The 16,497-nt window shown below is 30.7% G+C and overlaps 1 protein-coding gene across 1 annotated transcript; it reads left to right on the top strand.

Annotated features, from left to right (window-relative positions):
• Positions 1-14,834: 14,834 nt before the first annotated feature.
• On the top strand, positions 14,835-15,134 carry LOC120187693 (cyclin-dependent protein kinase inhibitor SMR3-like). The gene has a single exon (XM_039191351.1). The coding sequence runs from the start codon at positions 14,835-14,837 to the stop codon at positions 15,132-15,134; it is 300 nt and encodes a 99-aa protein (XP_039047282.1).
• Positions 15,135-16,497: the final 1,363 nt, after the last annotated feature.

The raw sequence follows: 16,497 nt of genomic DNA, 5'->3' as shown, positions 1-16,497 counted from the left end.
AATTCTTCAATTCAAGCCCAAATATGCCTAATAAATTTTCAGCATTAAACATACAACCCAATATCTCAACAATACCATAATTACCACTTAAGCCACTAACTTTCTCAATAATCACCATTTTATACTTAAACTTTGTCAATTTTCCAAAATGACTTAATTTCACATTCTAAATTCAATTTCAGCCCTCAAATAGTAATTTCCAGTATTGTACATCAATTATTGAGTAATTACACAATAAGCCCATAACTTTTCAAAATTACCAAATAGGTCCCTTAACTTTTGAAATATTAAAATTTGGCCCAAAAATTTTTCTAAGGCTTGTAGAACCTTCCAAATATCCCAAATATCATTTCTAAGCCATGGGAATTTTCTACAATTTTTCCTACCCTTTTACCTCATGGGTGAATGCTTTAGGGTTACACTTCTCATGATTTTCACTTGATTCAAGCATGAAACCAACCTCTATTCAACAATTCAAGACCTCTAGAATCAAACCCCTAACTTGATTTCATCAAAATACATCTTTCCCCAAAAGCTAGGCTTCATCTGAAATCAACATAGGCTTATATAGCCATGTACAAGTGATTTTAATCAACAATCATGTTTGTATATGATTCTACAACCTCAAAAACATCAAAATACTTTATCAATTTCATAAACCCTAGTGTGAACACAAACTCTAAAAAGTAGGATCTTTGAACACAAGCAAGATTGACATGCAATATTGGTGATAGCGTTTTTCATGTAGAACAATTTTCTATTTCACGACATAATCCAAAATCTAAAGGAAATTGCTCAAAATCAAAAAGATATTTTCTCTTACCTTAGAATGTTTTTCACGGTTAGTTGCTGGAAAATAAGCTAAGTATCATGAAATTTCTAACTTAATTTCATGTTAATTTAACCTTATTTAAGATTAAAATGAATAAAATATTCATTTAATGACAAATGTCCATTTTGCCATTAATGAAAATTGATAATACCTTAATACCAATCCACATAACCTTATCATCTTTCCAAAGATGAACAAATAATTTTACCCTTTTTCCAATTTTACCAAGCAACTTTCCAAAAATTGCAATCTTCCCACTTTAATCCAACGATCCAAATTTAACATGGAAATAAATCTTCAAATCCAATGATACATATTATTTTCCATCATTTAAACATGTGGAAATAATTTATCATCCTTTAATTTTTCCTGAAATTTCTATTCGATCCGATTTACCGATTTCTTACTGGGCTTTAACCCTTTCTAGTTTTCAACATAAACTCCAGATCAATAATCTGATTCTAATAAAACCCCACTCTCAAGAGTAAACTATCCATTAATGGAATAAAAATTATTTTGGGAAAATTACCATTTAGGTTCCTAAACTTTTCCCATTTTTATACTTTAGCTACTAAATTTTCAAAACTTATATTTTGGTCACTAACCAAATTTTGGGGTATTACAATTCTCCCCCTTATGAAAATTATTCCTTGAATTTTAGTGTGTACTTGAAGTGAAGAGGGGTGGATACTATCTTTTCATCTCCTCTTCTCTTTCCCTATTCTTTTACTGGTCTTTATGATTCCGCCAAAGAACTTTGACCAAAGGAATCGTCTTGTTCTACAGTTCTTTGACTTATCAAGATAAAATATCAATCGGTTCCTCTTCATAAGTTAAATCTGGTATAATCTCTATATCATTCGGTATGATAATGTGCGACAGATCTGATCGATACTTCCTGAGCATCGAAACATGCAAAACATTATGAATCTTGTCTATTTCGAAATGCAATGTTAATTGATAAACCACTAGTCTGACTCTTTTCAAAATCTCATAAGGTCCAATAAATCTCAGACTCGGATTTCCTTTACGTCCAAACCACAATACTATATTCCAAGGTGATACTTTGAGAAATACTTTATCACTCACTTGATATTCATTCTCTTTTCCCTTCAGGTATGTATAAGACTTTTCGTAAGGAAGCTATCTTGAGATTATCTTGAATGAACCCCACTTAACTTTCATTCTTTCATAAAATCAGGACCAACTAGATCTCGATCTTTAAGCTCGAACCAATTTAACAGTGTTTGGCACTTTATCCCATAAAGGGCTTTATACGAAGCCATCTTGATGCTCTACTGATAACTGTTATCACAAACAAATTCTACTAAATGAAAAAACATTTCCCACAATCCCTTGAACTATAAATACACATTCCCTTAGCATATCTTCCAATATCTGAATAGTCTGCTCATACTGACCATCCGTCAAGGAGTGATAAGCCGTACAGAAATTCAATCGAGTACCCAAGACCTTGTGCAAGGATTACTAGAATCTCAAAGTAAACTTTGGATCTCTGTCAGATACTATCAACATAGGCACTCTATGTAATCAGACTATCTCTTTTATGTATAACTCATCAAATTATCCATTGATTAATCTGTCTGAATTGGAATAAAGTGAGTTGTCATGGTCAATATGTCAACAATCACCCATATCGAGTCCTTTTTGCTGGGTGTCAAATTTTATACTTGTGCAATTCTTGCCAAACAATTTTCTTCTTTTCCTTGCACCTCTTTTATCCGATCCAACAACATCGACTTTAGCTTAAGCTCAACAATCAATGTGTCATCTTCCTTTAATTATAAACGTGTATCCAAATCTAGCAAAGCTACAAAAGTCTTTCGGCTAAGTGCATCACCTACCAAATTAGCCTTCCCTGGATGATAATTGATAATCACATCATAATCTTTAAAAATCTCGATACATCTTCTATGCCTCATGTTCAACTCTTTTTGAGTCAACAAGTAGTTTAGACTTTTGTGATGTGTATAAATATAGTACCACTCACCATACAGATAATGACGTCAAATATTTAAAGCAAACACGACCGCTGCCAATTCTGAATCATACATCGGGTAATTCCTCTTGTGAGTCTTCAACTGTCTCGAGGCATAGGCCATAACTTTCCCTTCTTGTATAAGCACACATCCCAATCAGTTATGATATGCATCACTAAAAACCACATAGTCTTTACCCAACTCAGGTTGTACAAGCACTGGTGCCTTTGTTAAAATTCTCTTTAACGTTTCAAAACTCTCTTGGAATTTCTCCGTCCAAACAAAAGGCACATATTTCCTTAAAAACTTGGTTAGCAGTGAGGCTAACATTAAAAAGTTCTTCACGAACTTTCGATAGTAACCAGTAAGTCCCAAGAAAATCCAAACTTCTGAGATGTTCTTTGGGGTTTCTAATTTATTATAGAATGAATTTTCTTGGGATATACTCTTATGCCTTATGCCGAGACAACATGGCCAAGGAAAACAACTTCTGCCAACCAAAATTCACACTTGGACAGCTTGGCATACAACTTTTTCTCTCAAAAAATCTGAAGAACAATACGAAGATAATACGAAGATGAACATCATGCTCCTTTCTCGACTTTGAATACACCAAGATATCATCAATAAATACCACCACAAACTGATCCAGGTAAGGATGAAATACTCGATTCATCAAATCTATAAATACTGCAGGAGCATTAGTTAAACTAAATGGCATCACCACAACTTGTAGTGTCCATACTGAGTCTGAAAAGTTGTCTTTGAAATATCCTCCTCTTAATCTTTAATTGGTGGTATCCTGATCGAATGTCTAACTTAGAGAACATTAATGTGCCTTGTAGTTGATCAAACAGATCGTCAATCATCAAAATAAGATACTTGTTCTTTATTGTTACCTTATTAAACTATCGATAATCTATGTATAACCACATAGATTCATCTTGCTTTTCACCAACAACACAGGTACTCCCCAAGGTGAAACACTCAGTCTGAAGAAACCTTGATAAAAAAAACTCTTGTAATTGAGCCTTTAGTTCTCTTAACTAGATCAGAGCCATTTGATACAAAACCATAGAATCAGGCTTAATACCCTGATAAACATCAATCTTTAATTCCACATCTCGATTTAGAGGTAACCTAGGTAATTCATCTGAAAATACATCTAAAATTCCCGAGTTGTGGGAATATCATAAAATCTTACTTTAGATACTTGAGTATCTATCACATTAGCTAGAAAAGCTATACATCCTTATGACATCATTTTCTTCGCAGTCATTGTTGATGTCACATTGGATGGTGCTTTCGCTTTTTCACTGATTACTATGATTTCTAAACCTTCCTCATCCTTAAAAAATAATCGCTTCTTGCGACAATCAACCCATCCATGATGTGGAGACAACCAATCCATGCCGAAAATAATATTAAACTCATCAAATGATAATTCCATCAGATTCACCGGGAACATAACCCCTTGAATCTTTATTGGATATTTACTACATGTCTGAATCACACTTGCACCATGACCCATAGGGTTTATCGCTATCATATCACTCGAAATCAAGTTGAATCGAATACCTTTATTTTAAAATTTATTATTTCATTCTTGAGGTAATATGTATAACTTTTCGGGATCTATTGAAAATATTCTCGAGCAGTTGAAACATTTTCCATCTCAACTATGAAAGTCTAAATATCCACATTATTTAATAAGTAGACCTGAAAACTTTGTAGCAATAACTTCATAGCAGTTAATGCTCAAATCACACTAGTAAACAAATTTACTCTTTTTTCTACCACTACGAACCCAAAACTTTTCAATATTTTGAAAATCAACCGCAATCTAAGTGATAATTCATTGTAGCATGGAAGGGGTAAGATAATCCATTCCACAAATTTACCTTCACAAGGTAACTCTGTCAAGTCCATAAAACTTAACATCTACTCTTATTCAAACTCATTTTAAAACCTTTAAAATGATAACATAATTATCATTTGATTCACTAATAACTCTGTTTCTTTAAACTTTTAGCGTACAACTTACTTACTGCTTACTTATTTCCTCTAACTCAAATCACCATTTCTTTAAGCAATTTAATGTTTAACTTAAATATTCCTCTAATATTTAAGATTACCTGTAGAAACCTTAGTGTCATCAGTGGAATCAATAATCTCCTCTGGATCCTCATCCGATTCAACTTCTCTTGTAATCCGTTTAAACTTTTTAATGGATTCCTCTAATACAGTAACTTCATACATACATACATACATACATACATACATACATACATACATACATACATACATACATACATACATACATACATACATACATACATACATACATACATACATACATACATACATACATACATACATACATACACATACATACATACATACATACATACATACATACATACATACATACATACATACATACATACATACATACATACATACATACATACATATACATACATACATACATACATACATACATACATACATACATACATACATACATACATACATACATACATACATACATACATACATACATACATACATACATACATACATACATACATACATACATACATACATACATACATACATACATACATACATACATACATACATACATACATACATACATACATACATACATACATACATACACATACATACATACATACATACATACATACATACATACATACATACATACATACATACATACATACATACATACATACATACATACATACATACATACATACATACATACATACATACATACATACATACATACATACATACATACATACATACATACATACATACATACATACATACATACATACATACATACATACATACATACATACATACATACATACATACATACATACATACATACATACATACATACATACATACATACATACATACATACATACATACATACATACATACATACATACATACATACATACATACATACATACATACATACATACATACATACATACATACATACATACATACATACATACATACATACATACATACATACATACATACATACATACATACATACATACATACATACATACATACATACATACATACATACATACATACATACATACATACATACATACATACATACATACATACATACATACATACATACATACATACATACATACATACATACATACATACATACATACATACATACATACATACATACATACATACATTGGTTTAAGTTCGAACATAATTTAATACAACAACTAAATACGAAGTATCTTATCAGAGTATCACCATGTATCTAAGTACATGCCAACTAGTAATATAAAAAATAAACATCTAGAGATGTAATACTGTTACTGATGATGCAATCCTTGACAGATGTCAGCTACACCCCTCACTCCGATCGTATGCTATTACCTACACGTAAAATCATCACAAGCTATGTATACACTTAGTGAGGCATAATAAAACAAATAAGGAATTTTAAAAGCATAAGTAAATCATTATAATATCAAAATACGATTTATCGTATAAAATACATAAAAGCATAAAAATTGACTTGATAAGCCAAGTTCCGTCAAGTAACCTGCTAAACAGTATTTCGTATTCCAAGCATAAATATAAATCAATATATTTCAAAACATCCATTCACATCCCAATGTATGACAAATGAGAATGCAAGGCACACAATAACATGAAACTAACCACTTTCAGAATAGTAATCCCGTAAGACTACCATCCTTGCACACAAAGTGCCATAGTACACAAAGTAATACTCCAAGTACACAAAGTACTCTTACAAAAATGCAATAAGCATTTTCTAAATCGATAGATATTCATCTCACACCAAGTATGCCAATTACATACATAGTGCTAAAGTACACAAAGTACTAAGCTCACAAGAATAAAAACAAAAGATATTTAATTAAGCTCTATACACTTATGTACAAGAGAAAAATGAAGGAAATAGGAATGAAAATTGTTTTCTCTTTATCTCTAAGCTTGGATAGGTGTGATAACCTTCTTCAAGTGTCCTTGGAGTGTTTTTATTGTGTGGAATGAGTTGCTAGCCATTTATGACCGTTGGGGATGAGTTATAGCTGTTGGGAAGCTTTAAAAACATGCAATATAGGCCACCTGCACATGCAGTTTCAAAACTTTGTGTAAGTATCAAAACTTTTAAACACACTATTTTTGAAAGTTTCAAAACTCTTACTTAAAAATATGACCGTTGAAGAAAAATGGGTCGTTAAAATAGTTTCTAGGTGCAAAATTTTCAATATATGAACAATACCCGTGTATGAACTATGTTATGAACACTGCCAAATGGTGACTGAATAGTGTTTTTCATATTTAAAAGTTTTAAACACATTTTAAACATATTTTAATCAACTAAAAAATATTTCATATATATAAATTAATTAAGAACACATATTTTTCAAGTTATTTTGGACTTTGAATTATTTTTGAAATATTTGATTAAGTCTAAAATTAATTATTCAAATATTTGTTATATCAAAATATAAGTTCAACAAATATTGACCTAAAAAGACACCTAGGATCGACTTAACTCAATAACGGGAGCCTATTTTCCAACTAAGGTGTTCAAGTCTAATTTCAACTTCATGGTGAAGGATATTAGACTAAAACAAGACTCAAGAACGATTGTGACTTAGCTTAACTCAACGACGGTGAACTACTTCCCCCATATTTCAAGCAAGATTTCAATTTCACAATGAATGATATCAAGCTCGAGTCATACAAGACATAACTTAACTCTACAGTGAGGAGCTATTTTCTCAACAAGTTTTGGATCAGATTTCAATATCACCATAGTTTAACTCAACAACGAGGAGTTGTTTCATAGGACATATCAAACCTTAGAGGGTTCACACGTCTTTAAGTTAAATTTAAACTTTACGAAGAAGAATTTTAGACTTAGATAACAATCATCTACAACTTCACAACGAAGGAAATTGACTCGAATAACATAAAAAATCGAGGAAACAAATCTTCACTTGACTTAACCTGCGAAGAGAAGTCACCCAAAGTCTATTTCTATTCCTGTAGAGAAGTTAAATATCTCAACATCAGAAAAGCAAGCTTGCTTTTAGAATCCATCTGATAACCGAATGAAAATCAATCTCTTTTTATATATTTCTTATTTTCGTTACACGATAATGGACAAAGAGGGGCAACTGTAGACATTTATTTTTGACTGAGGCCTTATTTCAAATTTTAATTTATTTTATTTTTCTTATTATTATTTATTTTTAGTAATAGTATATATTTTCTAGTCTTTATGTATTATATATTATATATAGTACATATAACAAATATATATAGATTTTAAAATATATATGTATAATATATATTGAAAATATATATAATTTTTAAAAATATGTATATATATATAATATTATAATATATTTAAAAATGTATATAGTTTTTAAAAATCATAATATATAGTATATTATATATTATATTATACATATTATGTACACTATATAGTATTATATTACATATATTTTTATATTATGTATATTTATATTTATAATGATATTATATATTTGTTTATATTATTTATTTTATTTTTAGGGTCCAATATAAGTGTTAAGATCTATATCAAATTTGAGGTCCAAGTTAGAAAATATGCAAGGGTCCAACAAGATGTAAAGACCCATCTGTTTGACCCAGTAGATGGGAGCCCAATAAGTTAGTTCAACAAGTCATCCCGTCTTCCCCATCAGGTTGCTCTACCACACCCAACAGAAGATCCAAAGCCCACATTAGGGTTTCAAAATTTAGCATTGATGTTGTATCGGGGGAACTATAACAATCATTTCCCATTTACGTTTTCGTACACAAGTCATATGTGTCACATGACTTTTGAAAACGTTCACCCATTTGTAAAACCATACAATTTTGTTTGAAATTTAAAACTAAAAACATCTCAATACAACAATAAAACAGTCGTTAAAACCTATTACCAGAGTTATCACTTTAGATACATTCTAGAGCAATTTTTCTTAATTTTGATTACATGCCAATTTTTCAAAATAAACCTGATTGTCCTACTGTTACTGATGAGAGTCAACCTTAGATTGATGATAGTTGCTACTGCTCCCAGTACCCGACTAGTCTTTGATGTTACCTACGCGTGAAATCAACACACGCTAAGTATATACTTAGTGAGCCATAATATTGTAAAGAGCATTATTGTATACATAAATATATTTTGGTTATTTTGTTTTGAACTAATTTGTATCATCCATAAGGATTAGATAAGTCTCTATTATTTAAATTAAATTTCTTTCATACTATCATCATAAACATTCTTCATATTTCCAACATACTTTTCTTTCTGTGCATTTTTCCCATTATTCTTTAGTAATTATTCATTATTTTCATTTAGGGCACCCTTTCATGCCTTTAATGCACCATTATGCATTTCATTTATGGCATACTTTCATGCCTTTAATGCACCGTTATGCATTTCATTTATGGCATCCTTTCATGCATTTAATGCACCATTATGCATTTCATTTATGACATCCTTTCATGCCTTTAATGCACCATTATGCATTTCATTTATGGCATCCTTTCATACCTTTAATGCACCGTTATGTATTTTATTTATGGCATCCTTTTATGCCTTTAATGCACCGTTATGCATTTCATTTATGACATCATTTCATGCCTTTAAACTCAATTAGGTATTTAGTCTTTTATCCTAAAGGCATTTAACCTTTCTTCTGACTTGCATTATTGACACCTTTATGCCAAATGCACAATTAGGCCTTTAGTCTTTTATTTTAGAACATTTTCTACTCTAATAATTATTCCTAATATCAATTAACTCTTTCAATTCATTATAAGCTCTATAGTTTGCACACGTAGTGCCAATATGGTAATTCACAAATTTATTATAATTTACGTGGGTTGCACACTCACAACCAATACGAAAATTCATTAACTTATTATGAATTTCTTAGTTTTGCACACACAGTTCCCATACTGAAATTCATAAATTTATTATGAATTTCATAGTTTTGCACACATAGTGCCCATACGGAAATTCATAAACTTATCCCTACTAAATTCCCATCATTTAGCTTCTTCTAAAATCTAATTTCTCCAAAGAATATCCCAAACCAAGAATCATACTACTTTTTCACACATGTTTTAAATCACATCTAATGCTTCTAATCTCTTATTTACCTCTTTGGTAAGTCAAAAATACTTTTAAACTTCAATAAAAACTCATTTTTCATCATATTACTCAAAAACCCATTTTCTTTAATCTCAAATAATTCACTAATAACTTAGTTTTAATGCCATTTAAATCTTCCTTAAGCTTCCACATCACTTAAGGTTTTAACACTAGCCCATAAACTAAAAGAAAAACCAATTTGAAGAAAGCTCATCTTTGGCTATAGAGGAGAGCGTAGGACGAGCAAGACGTGAAGAAAATAACTTAATTTACTTACCCCCTTTTTTCTTCTTAAATATCCCAACTAAAATAACTTTTAAATCAATTTCCCTCCAAAGGACCAAAATTCCCTTTTATTCTTCAATTCTTACTAATTAGTCTTAAACACAAATCCTCATTCATTTTCTTATACTTTACCATTTATTTGATTAAATTTTCCAAATTTTAAATCATTTTAATATAGTCACTAACTCGATATTTGGGGTATTACAGGAACATTGGATCAATTTTCTAATAGATGGTCAAGATCTAAGGCAAGGGCTAGGGTTTTGCAACCCTAAATAATATCATCAAGCACAGTCAATCCACAACCATTGGAACGAAGTCTTTGATCCAATGGCCATAAAACATCCAAAAGATACCATAGGATACAGAAGATCACTGATCGATCAATAGCTGGTGCGTGAAGACCACGCACCGATGAAACATGCTATTTCGCCAAACATGGGAATTTTTCAAGCAAAAAGAAAAAACTCGAAGCGATAATTAGAAAATCAACAAGAACTCTTTCTAAAAGGAAACACAATCAACAAAATCAAACCAAATATAGGAATAAATCGAACCAAAAATGAAAATACACAATAGGGATCGAATCAAAAGCAAATAGGAAATAAATCCTCAAATCAAGATAGCTCTAAGGGGTTCACACCCTCGTTAAACGAAGGAAAATAGCCACTCTTCGAGCTAATAAGACACATATAAAACGAGAAGGATGCATGAGCTTTTTACATTTGAAATAACCAAAAATATCAGAAAATCGAAGGGGAAAGAAAACACTTAGCTTAGTTTTGTCGATGCCATAGAGACTCAAATATTCATCGAAGAAAATAAATGAATGTCGAGGGAGTTAAAAGGACACTAAAAAGGGTAAAAATCAATGGTCTTTTGTTAGATCTAAGTCGAGGCCTTTTTTGCATGGTCGTTTGGTGAGTGGATTTTGGTTTGAGGTTATTAGGTAAGCATTTTTGGTAGCTTTAGGGTTCTTGACACACGTCATTTTCGTGTCAAAATAATTCATTATTCTCAAATAATAAATAAAGGGCATTAAACATAGTAAGAGAGAAGTAATGATTGATCCCAGAGGGAGTAACAAAACTTCTTGATTTATGCTTGTTCAATCTGTTAGCCAATAAGTGAGTTGAATAATATTTAAGTTAAGGTGGGGATTTTTTGATGAAAAGAGAAAAATAAAAATAAAATAATAAAATAAGATATTATAAAGAAGATTAAAAAGAAATAGATTCGATACGGTATAAGTAAGCCTTAGGCATTTACTTTGACTCAGTTTCCTCGGAACATCGAAAAAGGTTTTTTACTTCGAGATTCACATCGGTTACATGTGTACAAGGACCAATCTTTGTGACTATGCTTTGTATACCAAATACCTAAGTGTAACCCTTGATATCGATTTTGGAAAATTGACCTAATCAACAACAAAGTTGTAGATAAAAAATGTTTAAGTTCGTAAAAGATCGACTCAGACTATGTTGTTTTAATAATTACTGATTTTTATCTCAGTTTCCTCTTTGCAAACAATTTTGCTAAGTGTGTTCCTAGGAAGTTGAATGTGCTTCAATAAGTCGATTCTTCCTCCCACACATTTAGCCATAACAACATCCTCACCAACGTCAATATTTGGTTTTTAAATCATTTTGATTTTGAAAATAAGGTCAAAGAAACTTAGAGAGATATCTGAAGTTGTTAAGTGTTTTTCGATTCTCACATTGGAATTGAGTCATCGCTTTAGTCCTCATCTTGAAGGAAAATTAGCTAAGCATGACAGATGTCATACTTAGCATTAAAAATAAACAAAGTAAAAACTAAAAGAGATTTTTTTTATAAAAACAAAGAAAAGAAAGGTTTTTGATCACAATGATATAAAAGAAATGAAGAATTGATTCATGTTTTAGGCTCATCCTAAGGGGTATTTATAGTCTTCTAAATACCCTAAAAATAAGCTGAAAATACAAATGATAATTGTTTGAATTTAAATTCTAAAAATAAAAAGATAATTCCTAAAGACTTGAATTTTGAAACTCTAGTTATTCGTCCTTTTCTAGAATTACTGACTGAACCTTCTGGAAGCTACTTAGTGGAACTTCTAGAAGCTACTGATGAACTACCACGTCAGCCTTTTCATGCCCAGATTCATGCCTATTGTTCCAGCCTTGATTCCAGAACAAAATTGTGCAATTTCTGATTTTTTTAGCATATTTTTCAGAAGTCACTCTTATGTACAAAATTCATGTTAAAAGGCCCAAATCAACAATAATAATGAACAATCAAAGAGTATTTAAACACAAAATATAGAACAAAATAAACACTAGTCAGTGCTCTGGCCACCGTGGGTGGTGGTCAGAGCGGTGGTGAGGCAACAGTGGCTAGAGTGACTAGGTGGTGGCGCTTTGTATGTTTTCTGGGAATAGTTTAGAGAGGGGAGAGTGCATTTTTTAAGTTTTTTGTTGAGGGAGGGTGAAGAATGAAATAAAAAAAAAAAGACAAACAATGGCCATTTTTAAGAGGATCCTTTATGTAAATACAATCATTTCTACAATCCATAAACGTTTGATTTTAATTTTAATTTTATTTTGTTTAAATTGATACATTGATGTTTTTGTTATTTTTATAGAATTTGATCACTTATTTTTTATTTTATATGTCAAGTTTATTTTTTAAGGGCCATATTAAATCTTAAATGATCGTCAAAGGTAAATGATTCGGATCAAACTTTAATTTAAATTTTTATTTAAGCTTTAATTTTCGTGATTAAGACAATAAGGTAATCGAATGGTACCAAAAGAGTGATTTGAGGCCGCTTATATTTCCTTGATTATAAACGACTCCAGAATTCGAAAAAATCACTGGTAAGATGCAGATCCAGTAAATTTGTAATTTTGAGGTGCCCGATCCACCTAATTCGAAAGTAGTCTATGACAACTCTATCATACAATCCGAGTCGAAATGCGAACCCGAGACCACCCGAAGGACTGTTTGCCAACACCGCTTGATTGGATGGTTACTTTTTTTAATTAAGTTAAAACTATGACTAAATAGAATATGTAAGTACTAAGGATCAAATGTATAATTATACCAATTTTATTAAATGTCACGTCAGTACTTCCGTCAAATATTAACGACAAGTGGAAATCAATTAATAAATTAAGTGGTCATATTGACGAAATTTTGAAAATGGTGGTCATATCAACAACAAGTCTAGTCTCGTAGTTAGGTGGTCATACAAGTAGTTTACCCAAAAAAATATATCGCGTCAGTAGTTCTATTAGTTTTTTAACGATAGGATATTAAATTGAAACATAAACTAAATGTTAAATATAATTTTGAAAAAAATAGGTATCAAAATAGAATAAAAGTAATAATTTAGATATTAAACGTGCATAATTAAAATCTCCATATAAAAAGGCAAAGCAAAATCTTGCTCCAAAACGCTACCATAATAAGGAGCTAAAAGAAAATAAAAGAAAAGCTAGAAAAAGGGCTGCCCAACCAAATCACTAGTAATATGCAAGTCTAGTAAATGATAATTTTGAGGTGTCCAGTCCAGTTAATTCGAAAGCGGTCCCCTCCATCACACAATTCAAGTCGAAACGCGAACCTGAGACCACCCGAATGACCGTTTTGACAACACCTCTTGATTGGAAGGTTCTTTTTTGAATTATGTTAAAACTATGACTAAATAGAATATGTTCGTACTAAGGATCAAATATATAATTATATCAATTTTATTAACTGTTGCGTCAGTATTTTCGTCAAATATTAACAACAAGTGGTTATATTGAAACCAATTAAATAATTAAGTGATCATATTAACGAAATTTTGAAAATGATGATCATATCGACATCAAGTCCAATCTCGTAGTTAGGTGGTTATTCAAGTAGTTTACCCTGAAAAATATATCACGTCAGTATTTATGTTAATTTTTTAACGATGAGATATTAAATTGAAACATAAACTAAATATTAATTATGATTTTGAAAAAAATAAAATTTAGGTATCAAAATATAATAAAAGTAAAAGTAATAATTTAGATATTAAACGTGCAAAATTAAAATCTCCATATGAAAAGGCAAAGCAAAAACTTGGTCCCCACCGCTGCCCAAACAAGGAGCTAAAAGAAAAGAAAAGAAAAGAAAAAGCAGCCCAACCAAATCCCAACTCATCAATCTAGCTTAAACGGAAACTTTACACACAATAAAGATTATTCCAGTTTCATTAAATTATTAAATATAATTGTTATTCCTTATATAGCTTAAACAAATAAAAACAAAAACAAAAAATCCAACCCAACAGTAGCCGTATTTCATGCAACATTATAAAAATATTTCAACACCAACCCTTTCTCTTACCTCACCGCTCACATCTTCTTCTCTTCCATTATTTAAACAAACCCCATCTTACCATTCCATATTCATTATTTTCCACCTTCATTTCATGATTTTAGGGGAGAAAATGTCCACAGATTTTGAATTATTACACGATATAAGATTTCCGAAGCTGAAGGTTCAATCATCGAACAAAAACGGCACTGTAATTCACGACGAAAACGAGTGCAGAACACCGATCTCGAAAGAAAACAAGATCCCTGCTGTTGTGTCGTGTCCGCCGGCACCAAAGAAACCTAAGAGGAGAGGCGTTTCATGCAAGAGAAAACTTAATTTCTTCGACATCGTTAACAGGGAAGAAGTTGATACGTTTTTGAAAGCTGCTTCCGATGATTCTGTCTCCAAAAGAAGGTGCCCTTGTACATGAAATATAATTTCGTTGTAATCACTAATTGAAATTACAAGCAAAATCTACCACTGGGATTCAAACAAGTTTAAACAAGTCTGTAGATATTCTGAGTAGAGATTTAAATTATGATTTCAGTCGTGTTTTCGATTGTATTGTGTTTATCACTATTGTGACAATAACGGGTGCTGTTGTGATAACTGTAAATATTGTGATTGTGCCATAACGATTTCGAACAATATCTTTACCGTTATATAAGAATTGTTATTTTAATGGTGGACTACTATTTAAATGTCTGATTCCGACGACTTAAAGGGTTTGTATCTAATCTATACATGTTAAAAATGTTCATTTATATGATATTTGGTTTAATATTTTATTTTATCATATATATATACATGTTATATTTGTTATTTTCCTTTTCCAAATTTGACTCCAAGTTGTGCTTGAATTTCAGAAACTTTTCAATTTGCAATTCAATGAAGAATAATGATATTTTATTCTTGAGATAGGTAGGTAACGTGGGGTGTTAATTTTATTAAGTTTGAGAAGCTAGAGAAGGGGGCAATTTGAACTTTGAAGCTTCTAACGAATATTATTTTATTAGTTTTGGTTAAATTTAAGGGTAAAGTATATAAATAGTCCCCGACTATAGGATATTATTTTGTTGAATTCTAAAAGTTATAAAATGATCCTTTGACATAGGGTATTACTTTGTTAAGTCCTTTAACTGTTAAAAATTACAAATGGTTATCCGACTATTTATATGTTTCAAATTCGTCATTTTTTTATAAAAAAAATTAAGTCTAAACAAGACATTAACGTACTGACTCTGATATGATAGTTGTTTGAGATTCTATATCAGATTTTATCATATCCCAGTAAGTATATTAACATCCAGCTTAGACTACTATCAAGTTTTTAATGGAAAATGACGAGTTTAAAATATACGAATAGTCGGGTGACCATTTTGTAACTTTTAATAGTCGAGGGACTCAACAAAGCAATACTCTATAGTTGAAAGACTATTTTATAATTTTTAATAGTCGAGAGACTCAACAAAATAATATCCTATAATCAGGGGGCTATTTGTGTATTTTGTCCTAAATTTAAAAATGGTTGTTTTCTTTTTAATTTTGAATTGTTTGAATTTTAGTTTTTGGATTGACATGTGACAAACTTTTTGAGTGATTGACAAGGCTTTGGAATTGCCAAATTTTATATTTGAAATTTGATATCACCATAGTAAAATAAAGTAGATGACGTATGTCTATTTGATGTTTTATTTGTCTATATGAATATTATAAATGTTTAAATCTTATTGAACATTAATATAATTAAATGTAATTCATTATGTGATATTGATTGATTCCTGATAATATAT

Source organism: Hibiscus syriacus, unplaced genomic scaffold, assembly GCF_006381635.1.
Source record: "Hibiscus syriacus cultivar Baekdansim isolate YM2019G1 unplaced genomic scaffold, ASM638163v2 tig00113725_pilon, whole genome shotgun sequence".
In the NCBI taxonomy this organism is placed as follows: Eukaryota; Viridiplantae; Streptophyta; class Magnoliopsida; order Malvales; family Malvaceae; genus Hibiscus; species Hibiscus syriacus.
The sequence above is the reverse complement of the archived record's forward strand: the minus strand, read 5'-3'. Positions and strand labels throughout refer to the sequence as shown.

Bases quoted from the DNA above. Each gene is read 5' to 3' on its own strand.
- LOC120187693 (XM_039191351.1), top strand. From the start codon at position 14,835: ATGTCCACAGATTTTGAATTATTACACGATATAAGATTTCCGAAGCTG.